The following is a 13,615-nucleotide window of genomic DNA, read 5'->3' on the forward strand; positions in this document are numbered from 1 at the left end:
TATAGTGAAAGTGCAACTTACGAATGTAGAATTTTTTTTCACATAACTGCACTCAAACAAAATAATGTAAAACTTCAGAGCCTACAAATCCATTCAGTCCTACTTCTTGTTCAGCCAACCACTAAGAAATTTGTCTTCATTTATTGGAGATAATGCTGCATGCTTCTTATTTACAATGTCACCTGAAAGTGAGAACAGGTATTCTCATGGCACATTTGTAGCCAGCATTGCAAAGTATTAACGTGCGAGATAAGCTAAACATTCATATACCCTTTCATGCTTTGACTTGTAGATTGCACTTGTTTATCTTTTTTATAGTGCAAATATTTGTAATAAAACATAAGTGAGCACTGTACACTTCGTATTCTGCGTTGTAATTGAAATCAATACATTTGAAAATGTAGAAAACATCCAAAAATATTTATAATAAATTTAAAATGCTATTCTATTAACAGTGTGATTGAAACTGCAATTAATAATTGCATAATTGCACGATAAAATTTACTGATTGTTTGACAGCCCTACTATCTAGCTTTCTCTCAATGCTTTCAGCATGCTCTGAGCATGCGTAAAGCATCAGGCCCGGCTGACAAGACAGGCATTCCACCCAGGACCGGCGTTGGATTTGCTGGGGCCCAAGGCAGAAACTAAGGAGTGGGTCCCCACCCTGCCGAAGCCCGAGCCTCACCACCTGGGGCTGAAGCCTGAGCCCAACCCACCCTCCCGCACTCGTAACTTAGTTTTGCGGGGGCCCCATGTGGTGTGGGGCCCTGGGCAATTGCTATGTCATAATGCCAACCCAGATTCCCCCACCTACTTTGAGAATCCTACGTGGGGCCTCTTCTTCAGTAAGAGCTCACTAGCTGTGGCACAGCATCAATGCTTAGGTGGCTTTGCAAATGCTGACAAGCCAAAAACTAAGGTGCCTACAGGCACTGGCAGGCACAGGCTCCCAAAAAGACAGTTACCTAAATACTTATGTGGCTCTGACCCAAAGTGACTTACATGGCTAAGTCACACTTTGAAAAGTGACTTAGGTACGTAGGAGCCTAAATCTTACTGAAAGTCAATGGGATGATCACTGAATGCTCCGCTCAGCATTGCAAGGCCTAAGCACCTTTAAATAACTTGGACTTAAGTGCGTTGGCTCCCAATCAGTGTTTGACTTAGAATGGTTCATTCAATATTATTAACATTTAAATGACACCACCAAAGCTTGGAAGTTCATTAAGGGGTCTCTTAGATAGGGCTTGAAAGCTCTTACACACACAAATCTAAGGGGTACTGAAGTCCGCAGAATTATACAAGACTTATTCTACTGTGAGATCAGCATTTGGCTCAATTTATTCTATTCCCTAGGTATTTAAAATAATATGTAATACTCACAATTACCAACTTTGGCCCTTTAATTGAGAAAAATGTAAAGTTTTGCATAAAGCCTGCATTTTGTTATTTTGCCTATCATGAAGTAAGTTATCAGACATTTTAAAAGCTAATGCATGTTCTCAGGAACCGAGATAAGTTTAATTTATTAAGTTTCAATCTTCTTAAACCCGCAGAGAGATTTTAGACAGCTAGATTTCAGTTCAGGTTTTATTTGTATACAAAAATATATTAAAAGCATTAAAGTTTCCAACTATATAAAATTACAAATATATTTTCATAAAAGCAATTTTAAATTAAAATTTAAGCTATATTTTTAAGAAAAAAATATAGTAACTGCACATTTAAATTATCTGATCCTGCCTGCCGCAAAGTAACAAAACTGATGTCATCAGTTAAATGCTTAGAGAAGGTGACTATTGTTATGTTCAGAAGATGAATATGCTGGATAGCAAAGTTGACAGTTGTCAGACATGGCAGCAGCTTTCAGTGATCCACACACTAGGTCTTCATTGCATCTTTCAAGGAATTATCTGTAGACAGGGATGATGCCAAAAATCCCTTTGCTTCACATACCTGTAAACATGAAAGATCCCAAATGCTACACTTCGCAAGATTACATTTCACTTACAAAATGTCATATTTGATGTCCCGTTTCTTAAATTCTCTGCTGTTTAACTGACATGAAAGGGGAGAAAGCCAAAAAATATATAGAGAAGCCAAAAAGTTATAAAGATTGTAAAGTTGTAATGGTTTAAGAAAATCACTGCTCTAGTGTGTGTCTTAGGTACCAAAAGGCATCTGCACAAGTAAATGTAGGCTGTTACATAACCCCAACTATATAGTAGAACTCAAAATATGTGATAGTAATATAAGACTGAAGTTGGTCTTCTTCACTGCATTACAGAGTCAAATATAAAGTTGGTATGTGAAAGTAGAGGCCGTTACATTGTGAATGAATAAGACAGGGTTGAAAAACCATGGACCATTGTCTTATTAGAATGCACTATAGCAGCAGCAGGTGGCATTCAACCTCTCAACTTGCCCTGCATTATGAAATGGACAATCTTATGAAGTCAGTATGAAACAGACAGCCCAAAAAAGTCACCTGCAATACAGCTGTGAAAGCCCTAGCAGCAAAAACCCAAAGAAAAGGTTGTATCAGACTCTCCTTTTTGCGTTTTGCTCTTCCTTGAATACCAAATCTCCTGACTCTCTGCCCTTCTGGAAAGGGTCTACAGATTAATAAATTTAATCTCACTGGTAAAGAATGGATAGCTCTAGAATGAATCCATTGCAAAAGATAGTAAATAAGAAAATACTTAAAATAAGTGAAACTAGGCCAGAATTAAGATACAAGTGAGAAGACAGCAAAGGCTAAACACCAATAAGCCAGATCATAACACAAGTTTACGATCATAAAAGAAGTCATCTTGAGTTAAACTCAAGGCAAATCAACTAAGGCTTAAAAAATACAAAGAAGGAAAAACAAAGGATTTAAAAAAAATTCCCACCATCAATTTGTATTACTCCTTTCATTCTTTGTTTGTACTGCTTATTTAGGGCCCAGTGGGCTCACTCTGTTTGCATGCAAAGGAATACAAGACCATGGCCCAAATGAACAGCACAGGCAAACGGTGAGAAGGGGAATAGATGTAACACAATATTTAAAAAGAGAAGTGTTTTTCCATATAGTCTGATGAAGAGCCAAGGAATAGTGCAACTGAATAACAGATTGTCAGGTAGTGACAAATTTGGTCTGTATTTAATGGAGACTAGATCAACTGATTTTTTTTTTTTAAATTTAAAGTATAAGGTATGGACTTCCATTCCATAATCATTTTGTAAAGACAATGACAGCAGTCTAATACTTACATTTATACCAGTCATTCATAGTTACTGGCCAGTTATTTAGACGTATAGGACTATGAGACACAAGCCTGTTTTTCACAGTGTTGAATCAGTTTTTGAAGAACTCTTGCTTGCATAATAGGTGCACTATCAAAGCAACTTCATGATATATGGTTTGTTTTACGTCCCAAAAATGCTATATGTAAGAAGGTGTTAGTCAAAATCAAGTTGCATTTGGCTGTTAAAAAATGGGAATATATACAAGGAGGGAGGGGAGTGGATAAATGAGCGCATCTATGTAGCATATGATCACACTATCAGACAGGAAAAGCAGACTAGAGAGACCTAAAAGTAAAAATACATGGAGAAAGGCTGATCTGTCCCCATGTTCTACCCCATTACTTCTCCCACAACAAAGACACAAAAAGAACTCTAATATTTTAAAGGAAATTTTGTAAAAATACTGTTCCCACCCTACAACCCCATCTCTGCTGATGTATTGCATTGTAAATACTTTGACTTCCATCATTTTTAAGGTACCACACAAAGTGAATCTACTTACTTGCTAATGTCCTGTCAAGATCAGCAATAAAGTCTTCTAGTTCTTTTGTGTCCCCAAGCTTTGCTGCAAAATAAAAGAATAAGGTCAGCACCATTTATAAGTGAAAAATGGAAGTCTCTGTCACTGAGGCAAATAAAGGCCATTAGAAACCACTTGAATTTTGAAGGACAACTCCCAACATTATTCTCAGTAGTATCTCACCTCTTCTTGATTATCTTCAGAGACCTCTCTGACCTTGACCTCTTCCTTTAATAGTCCTACTGCAATGTCCAAATGCTTCAGAGAAAAGACTGTCCTGATATCTGGCCTAAAATTTTGATTCCTTTATTTTAGGGAGTTAGTCACATGATGACATTAGAGCAAAACTCATTTTGTTTCCTTAAAAATTAGAAGTTAAGCTTTTTCCATCACTCTTAGATGGCCACTCCTTGATAGTGAAGAATTGTTATTTATGTATATATTCTAGTATTCTGTCCAATCTAGTTTTTTAATATTGCAAGTGGCTTCTATCACTTCCTTCTAGAGACTATTCCACAATTAAATAAACCTTGCTCTCAGAAATAGTTTCCGGACAGTCAGTCTAATTCTTTGCTAAGTCTCTGCTACCAACTTAATTGGATCCCATTACTCCTCATTATTACCCCTCCTAGTACCAAGGTAAATAGTTAATTCTTCTGATACTTGTAAGGTTATCTCCCCACCTCCCCTTAGATGGCTTAATCAAACGGTAGATATGTAGCTTTTTAATCTTTCCTCCTAAGTAAATCCCTCCACATTCCCTGTAATGGGTGCTCAATTGCACAGCCTTAATATTGCCTTAGCTTAGGTTATGTAAGGAATTTAAATTAAATATATGGCATGTCAGCATGTGTGTTCACATATGGGTAGGTGTGACCCTAAGCACCTCTGCATTGACACCCTACACACTATTGCACTCGCAAAAAGAAAAGGAGGACTTTTGGCACCTTCGAGATTAACAAATGTATTTGAGCGTAAGCTTTTGTGAGCTACAGCTACACAGCTATTTTTAGCATGCTTGCACAAGCAGAGCTAATACAGCATACTCCCAGCTGCAGTGCAGACATCACTCTTCAGAAAAGGCGTAAGTTATCTGCGCTCAAGTTAAGGCCTCTCAAGTTAGCCTAGCTCAAGTGAGAGCAGTGATACTGCAAAGAGGAATTGTGTCAGCAGCTGACAAGTTCTGCTAACTCAAGTTGTAGCCTATCCACCCTGACAGGCCAGCCAACTCACATTAAAAGCACCGCTGCACTCAAGCATTTTTGTGTGCACAGGATGACTTAGACAACATTCAAGTTGTACCATGAGTTAACTCTACAATGAAAATAAACCCATTCAAGGAATTGTTTAGTAAGACACATCACAATTTTAGATCAGCCAAAAACTAATGTTTTCTTTAATGCTGTAGATTCATAGCTAATAGAGTTGGCAGGCCCACCTGTGAACCATTGGTTATTGCAGACATTACACCTAGTGTGCCATTGTGTTTAGCATAGATACTAGTAGGACTTATGTTTGAAGTAGTCTTAATACTAACACTCAGGAGTTTGTTCGCATCTTAAATATCAGTAGATTAACATTTTACAGAGATGAGTCTGCACCACTCAGAGTTCAGAAGAAACTTAAAACACTTAAAATAAGATTATTATGAGATTTACCTTTACAAGGAGTTACTGCTGGAGATGGTAAAGTTGGAGTTGGAACTGACATTGTTGGAGAATTAAGTTTTTCATCACTGAAGCTAAAACTATTTCTGTAGAGTGAATCTGCACCTGTAAAACAAATTCTAAGCATTAGAAATTAAAACCAATGCCCATGGCAAGTTTATAACAGTAACAAAACAAAACAAAAAAATATAAACATCATAGGTGGAGTTTGGGAGTGGTATGGGGGGAGGGGGTATGGGGAGGCAGCCTGAGTGTGCAATCGAATGAGTTCCACAGAGGAGACAAGAGATGTGCTGCTCCCAGCTTGTGACCCTGAGACAGGGAGTCAAAATTTTGTTTATAAACACAGTGATTAACAGGTGATTATGATAAGAAAGGGCTGTTAGGATGTTTCCTAAAGTTAAATGATCTGTTCCAAGTTTGGTGAACTGCAAAAAGTAAGTAGCCTAAATGATAGAAAGTAATTGTATATTTTTCTACAGTTGTTTCAGTTGTTGTATTCAGGAAGTAGTCACAAAGTTACTAATACAACAAGGAGACCGGTGGCACCTTAAAGACTAACAGATTTATTTGAGCATAAGCTTTTGTGGGTAAAAAACCCACTTCTTCAGATGCATGGCCACTGTGATGGGTTGGATCACAGAAACCCCCTTGGGGCTGCCAACTGATGTGCCAAGACTACTTCTACCCTTGCTTTTCCTGCCCTCCCAGCTTGGGACTTCAGTGCCCTGCCTGGTTTGAGCCAGACCCACTAGACTGCTGCAAACCCAGACGCAGGTCTGAATCACATCCCCTAACAGCTGTAGGCTTAATTGAAAGCAGTTTAAGAAATGTTCCTGTCTTTAACACTCAGATGCTCAACTTCCAATGGGGTCCATAGAATCATAGAATATCAGAGTTGGAAGGGACCTCTGGAGGTCATCTAGTCCAACCCCCTGCCCAGAGCAGGACCAATCCTAACTAAATCATCCCAGCCAGGGCTTTGGCAAGCCTGACCTTAAAAACTTCTAAGGAAGGGGATTCCACTACCTCCCTAGGTAACGCATTCCAGTGCTTCACCACCCTCCTAATGAAAAAGTTTTTCCTAATATCCAACCTAAATCTCCCCCACTGCAACTTGAGACCATTACTCCTTGTCCTGTCATCTGCTATCACTGAGAATAGTCTAGATCCATCCTCTTTGGATCCACCTTTCAGGTAGTTAAAAGCAGCTATCAAATCCCCCCTCATTCTTCTCTTCCGTAGACTAAACAATCCCAGTTCCCTCAGCCTCTCCTCATAAGTCATGTGTTCCAGACCCCCAATCATTTTTGTTGCCCTTCGCTGGACTCTTTCAAATTTCTCCACATCCTTCTTGCAGTGTGGAGCCCAAAACTGGACACAATACTCCAGATGAGGCCTCACTAATGTCGAATAGAGGGGAACGATCACGTCCCTCGATCTGCTGGCAATGCCCCTACTTATACACCCCAAAATGCCATTGGCCTTCTTGGCAACAAGGGCACACTGTTGCCTCATATCCAGCTTCTCGTCCACTGTCACCCCTAGGTCCTTCTCTGCAGAACTGCTGCCTAGCCATTCGGTCCCTAGTCTGTAGCGGTGCATTGGATTCTTCCATCCTAAGTGCAGGCCTCTGCACTTGTCCTTGTTGAACCTCATCAGATTTCTTTTGGCCCAATCCTCCAATTTGTCTAGGTCCCTCTGTATCCTATCCCTACCCTCCAGAGTATCTACCACTCCTCCCAGTTTAGTGTCATCCACAAACTTGCTGAGGGTACAATCCACACCATCCTCCAGATCATTAATGAAGATATTGAACAAAACCGGCCCCAGAACCGACCCTTGGGGCACTCCGCTAGAAACCAGCTGCCAACTAGACATGGAGCCATTGATCACTACCCGTTGAGCCCGACAATCTAGCCAACTTTCTACCCACCTTGTAGTGCATCCATCCAGCCCATACTACTTTAACTTGCTGACAAGAATACTGTGGGAGACCGTGTCAAAAGCTTTGCTAAAGTCGAGGAATAACACGTTCACTGCTTTCCCTTCATCCACAGAACTAGTTATCTCATCATAGAAGGCAATTAGGTTAGTCAGGCATGACTTTCCCTTGGTGAATCCATGCTGACTGTTCCTGATCACCTTCCTCTCCTCTAAGTGCTTCAGAATTGATTCCTTGAGGACATGCTCCATGATTTTTCCAGGGATTGAGGTGAGGCAGACTGGCCTGTAGTTCCCAGGATCCTCCTTCTTCCCTTTTTTTAAAGATTGGCACTACATTGGCCTTTTTCCAGTCATCCGGGACTTCCCCGGATCGCCATGAGTTTTCAAAGATAATGGCCAATGGCTCTGTAATCACATCCGCCAATTCCTTTAGCACTCTCGGATGCAACGCATCCAGCCCCATGGGAAGGGGTGAGATAGCTTGTCTGGACTCGTCCAACCCCCAGATAAATCAGTTTTACCCAGTATAAGGCTTATACAGGGTAAACTCTAATTGTTCACCCTCTATAACACTGATAGAGAGATATGTACAACTGTTTGCACACACACCCCCAGGTATTAATACATACTCTGGGTTAATTAATAAGTAAAAAGTGATTTTATTAAATACAGAAAGTAGGACTTAAGTGGTTCCAAGTAGTAACAGACAGAACAAAGTGAATTACCTAGCAAAATAAAATAGAACATGCAAGTCTATCTCTAATACAGTAAGAAAACTGAATACAGATAAAAACCTCACCCTCAGAGGAATTCCAGCAAGCTTCCTTTTACAGACTAGTCTCCTTCTAGTCTGGGTCCAGCAATTACTCACACCCCCTGTAGTTGCTGTCCTTTGTTCCAGTTTCTTTCAGGTATCCTTGGGGTGGGAGAGGCTCTCTCTTGAGCCAGCTGAAGACAAAATGGAGGGGTCTCCCCAGGGTTTAAATAGACTTTCTCTTGTGGGTGGACACCACTCCCTCCCCCGTGTAGAATCCCAGCTACAATATGGAGTTTTGGAGTCACATGGGCCAGTCACATGTCCATGCATGACTCGGAACTGACAGGTAGCATCAACACTGGTTCTCCACTTGTGAGGTAATTCCCTTCTCTTCATGTGTCAGTATAATAATGCCTGCATCTGTAATTTTCACTCTATGCATCTGAAGTTGTTGTTTTTTTAAACCCACGAAAGCTTGTGCCCAAATAAATCTGTTAGTCTTTAAGGTGCCTCCGGACTCCTTGTTGTTTTTGTGGATACAGACTAACATGATTACCCTCTGATTCTTGACAAAGTTACTAATATCTTTCTTTGAGAAGATAACTAATTTTTTTAGCCAAAAGAAATGCAGTAGCTCTAATCTACCTGGATGTCAGTAAGGCATTTGATACAGTTACACAAGAGAAATTATTAGTTAAACTGGAAAAGATGGGGATGAATATGAGAACTGAAAGGTGAACAGGAACTGGTTAAAGAGGAGACTACAATAGGTCATACTGAAAGATGAACCGTCAGGCTAGAGGGATGTTACCAGTGGAGTTCCTCAGGGATCCCAAGACTGATCCATCTTATTTAACATTTTTATTATTGACCTTGGCACAAGAAGTGGGAGTGTGCTAATAAAATTTGTGGATGACACAAAGTTGTGAGGTATTGCCAATATGGAGGAGGATTGAAATATCATACAAGACGATCTGGATGACACTGTAAACTGGAGTAATAGAAATGGGATTATATTTAGTAGTACAAAGTGCAACGTCATGCACTTAGGGACTAACAAAAAGAATTTTTACTATAAGCTGGGGACTTATCAGTTGGAAGTGACGGAGGACCAAGACAGGCCTGGGTGTATTGGTTGATCACAGAATGAATATGAACCGTCAATGTGATTCAGCCTTGAAAAAGGCTAATGCAGTCCTGGGGTGCTTCAGAAAATGTATTTCCAGTAGAGACAGGGAAGTGTTAGTACCATGAGACAGGGCACTGGTGAGACCTCATCTGGAATACAGTGTGCAATTCTGGTCTCCAATGTTCAAGAAAGGTGAATTCAAACTGGAACAGATGCAGAGAAGGGCTACTAGGATGATCTGAGGAATGGAAAACCTACCTTATGAGTGGAGACTCAAAGAGCTTGACTTCTTTAACCCAACCAAAAGAAGGCTGAGGGGAGATATGATTGCTCCCTATAAATACATCAGAGGGAGAAATACCAAGGAGGGAGAGGAGTTCTTTAAATTAAGCACTGCAATGTGGACCCCAGAACAAATGGATATGAACTGGCCTTCAACAAGTTTAGGCTTGAAACTAGGTAAAGGTTTCTAACCATCAGAGGAGTGAAATTCTAGAGCAGCCTCCCAAGGGGAGCAGTGGGGGCAAAAAACCTATCTAGCTTCAAGACTGAGTCTGATAAATTTCTGGAGGGGATGGTATGACAGGACTGCCTACAATGCATGTGGCCCATTGGTGACTGCCTGTAGCAAAAATCCCCAATGACTGGGGAAGGGACACTAGATGTGTGCCGCTTCCCACAGCTCCCATTGGTTGGGAACGGCCACTGGGAGCTACAGGGGGCCGTGCCTGCAGGCAGTCAACATAAACAAAATGTCTCGCAGCCTGCCAGCAAATTACCCTGATGTGCCATGTGCCGAAGGCTGCCGACCCCTACTTTAAACCATGATTTGAGGACTTCAGTAACTCAGCCAGAGGCTACAGTTCTATTACAGGAGTGAGTGGGTGAGGTTCTGTATCCTGCAGTGTGCAGGTGGTCAGACTAGATGACCACGATGGTCCCCTCTGACTTTAGTAAGAGTATTTGAGAAAGAATATACTTTAAAGTTTTAAAGCTAACCAGTGTCCCTTAAGTGACTTGCCACAAGATGTCAGAACCAGCTGCGTAGCTGCCTATTAACCCCCGCACAGGGGCTCAGGGCTGTGGCGGGGAGAAATCTCTCTCCCCGTTGGCCCCAGCACGGACCTGCCCCAAACTTGCCATGGCCGGGAGAGAGGAGCCCCTCCCTCAGCCCAGCCCAGCACTGCCTGAGCTGCCGCAGCCGGGGAGAGGGCTGTGGGGGAGTCCTTTCCCCCCTCCACAGCCCCAGGGAAGCCTGCATCCCAAACCCCTCATCCCCAGCTACACCCCAGAGACAATACCCCAACCCTCTGCCCCGAGCCCCCTCCCACATCCCGAACCCCTCATCGCCAGACCCACCCCAGAGCCTTCACCCCTAGCTGGAGCATTCATCTCCTGCCCCAGGCCTGTGCTCCCTCCAGCACCTCAAACCCCTCATCCCCAGCCCTACCCCCTCAGCCAGAGCTCTCATCCCCCCACACTCCAACCCTCTGCCCCAGCCGCGAGCCCCCTCCCACACTCTGAACCCCTCGACCCCACCCCCACCACATGAATTTTGTTATGTGCATCAATATGAAGGTGATATGTCACACATCTCCTCCATATTTGTGCACATAACAAAATTCATTCCACACATGGATGTAAAAAATTTGAGGGAACACTGGTCAGAACACATTAGTATTAGAGCTGAGAGGGTCTAATATTTATTTATTTTTCTTTCTTGATATAGGAATTAGATACAGTGCTCCTGTCAGATAATTTCTAAAGTTATCTGCCAAAAAACAAGAGTTTTCAGTTGTCAGCCCCTAGAATTACAATTAAAGTTGACCATCTCCCTCCCCCTGCCAAAAAATCTGAAATAGCATCCATGTGGGCAGGCATGGAATATGCCACACACATACACAGACGTCCCCGTTGGCCTGACTGGAGCGGCCCCTCCTTAAATACAGAAGTCAAACTACACGTATGGTAAATGTCTGCACCCTCAGACAAAAAATTTCTGCAAGAAGCATCAGGCAGAATGCCTGAAAGGTTATAGAACAGATTCATCGATTTTTAAGGCCAGAAGAGACCATTAGATCATCCATCATTTCAAAACCAGTGTTTCAATGTCTATATGTTAGAAAGCGCTTAATCTCAGACACCCTCCAGAATAAGGGCAGGAGAGAGAAATGTCACAGTGTGCCAAATTTATCCCTTGTGTAATTTCATCAAATTCAGTAGCTACGCCACCTCAGTTGAAGTCCTTATGTGCCTTGCCTGATTCACAATGGCAAGACAAAATGTGTTAAACTGAACTGTTTTTAAAATACCATTTAAAAACTTGTAGCAAACATAGCCCCACAAAAGCAGGGTCAGGGTGTAACACTGCAATTGCAATGTCAATGCTGAATAAATACAACGTGCGATAATCTAAGGCAGTATGCAAAATTACATTGAGAACAGAGATGCACATCAGCCACTATTATTAGCAACAGATGCTTCTGACACTTCACACAATCTGACCACCATAGAGGAGTGAAACGTCATTTGTTCCTACCTCTGACAAATTTTTCCTCCCTCTTTCTGCCTAATCTACTCTACCTTTCTTCAAAATCTCATTTCCTTTGCCTATAACTCTTGATATCACTCCCTCTGCTTTTTTAGATCTTGTGTCTTTGGATAATTTTTTTAAATATAGTTCTTTTATACAGGACTCTGAGATGCCAGCCCATGATACCTCCTACAGAGATGATATTCTGCACTCTTATTTTATAGGACTTGTGGAGAAAGGCTGAATGTGTTATGGAAAAGCAATAGGTCTAATCCCCTCATAAATGTTATTTGGTTCGGGATGTGGGGCAAAGCTTTTAGGTTTTTTCAACAAAAAATTCAACACTTCTGAGGCCAGGGGACCTGTGCCTCTTTTCATAATAATGGCCCCATGACACCCAGTTCTTGAAAAGTATTAGTCACAGTTCCAGTGAACGGAAGAGTTGTTATTGTGTGATACCTAGAGCTGCCAGCTCCCACATTAGGAGCCAACAACCTGAAAAATGTAGTTCTACAAAACTAACATTTGAATTTGAATTCAATAATGCACTTCATTTAATTAGGACATCTCCCAGGAGACAAGTTTAAACCTCATTATGCTTTACCGCAATGGCTGCTGCTCAGTGCTGATGGTGATGGTGATTCTGCTTAGGCGGGATGCCTACAGATGATTTAGTTGTGCTTGTTTTTTGGTGTTTCCCTGTGCATGACTGCACTACAGTGCTACTGCTGCACCTACACTACTGTAGTGAAGACACTTGCTAAAGCAACAGAAAGGGTTTTTATGTCACTGTAGTAAATCCACCTCCTTGAGAGGTAGTGACTAGAAGACCCCATGAAGAGGAAGTTACTCACCTTGTGCAGTAACAATGGCTCTTCGAGATGTGTGTCCCTATGGGTGCTCCACTTTAGGTGTCTGTGTACCCCTACACCTCTAATCGGAGATTTTTGGTATCAGAGTCCCAATGAGCCCGCGCATGTGCTCTCCCTCCCTCGTGGTCTGCCTCAAGGCTATTCAGCACTGCATGGGCGAACCCCCCTCACTTCCTTCTCTACCACAGAGCCCTATAGAGAACTCTGAAGTAGAGGGGAGGAGGGCGGGTTGTGGAGCACCCATGGGGACACACATCTCGAAGAACCGTCATTACTGCACAAGGTGAGTAACTTCCTCTTCTTCTTTGAGTAGTGTCCCTATGGGTGCTCCACTTTAGGTGACTCCGGAGCAGTACCCACCACTGGAGGCTGGGACTTCAGAGCGGAGTCTTTTACTATAGAGAGTACTGTGGAGTCGAAGATGGTGTCAGCGGCCAAATCTTCAGTGATCACATAATGTTCTGTGAAAGTATGAACAGAGGCCTCAAACACTGTTCTACAGAATGGGGAGATTGAGGTAGGAACTGATCTCATGGAGTTCGTATGGACGGGAGCAAGTTGCACCCTTGCTAAGTGGTTAATGCAACTAGAGACACATTTGGATAGTCTTTGAGGAGATATCACAGAGCTTTAGAACCTTTCTGTGGATGAAAGGAGGAGCTTAGGGGATTTCCTGAAGTCCTTAGTCCTGTCCAAGTAGAATATTCATGTCCTTCTATTATATGCACTATTGTCTCCCAGTTGTCACAATGTGGTTTTGGGAAAAAACAGGGAGGTGGATCTATTGATTCATATGGAAAGTACAGAAAAAGTAGGGAGAAACTTGGAATATGGCCTTAGAGTTTTGGTTTTTTGTTTTGTTTTTTTTTAAAAGACAAAGGCCATGAATAGTGCTG

General features: G+C 42.0%; 1 protein-coding gene across 1 annotated transcript in view; it reads right to left on the reverse strand.

Moving 5' to 3' along the window:
• Positions 1 to 1,725: 1,725 nt before the first annotated feature.
• Positions 1,726 to 13,615, reverse strand: part of RGCC (regulator of cell cycle) — a 38,365-nt gene continuing 26,475 nt past the window's right edge. The window contains exons 3-5 of the mRNA XM_084617534.1: positions 5,473 to 5,586; positions 3,797 to 3,859; positions 1,726 to 1,959 (exon numbers count right to left, since the gene is read on the reverse strand). Of these exons, the coding sequence (XP_084473660.1) occupies positions 1,952 to 1,959; positions 3,797 to 3,859; positions 5,473 to 5,586 (185 nt within the window). The 3' untranslated portion in view covers positions 1,726 to 1,951. The remainder of the gene's footprint in view (positions 1,960 to 3,796; positions 3,860 to 5,472; positions 5,587 to 13,615) is intronic.

The sequence above is a fragment of the Lepidochelys olivacea genome (assembly GCF_965140295.1).
Source record: "Lepidochelys olivacea isolate rLepOli2 genome assembly, chromosome: 1".
Lineage (NCBI taxonomy): Eukaryota > Metazoa > Chordata > Testudines > Cheloniidae > Lepidochelys > Lepidochelys olivacea.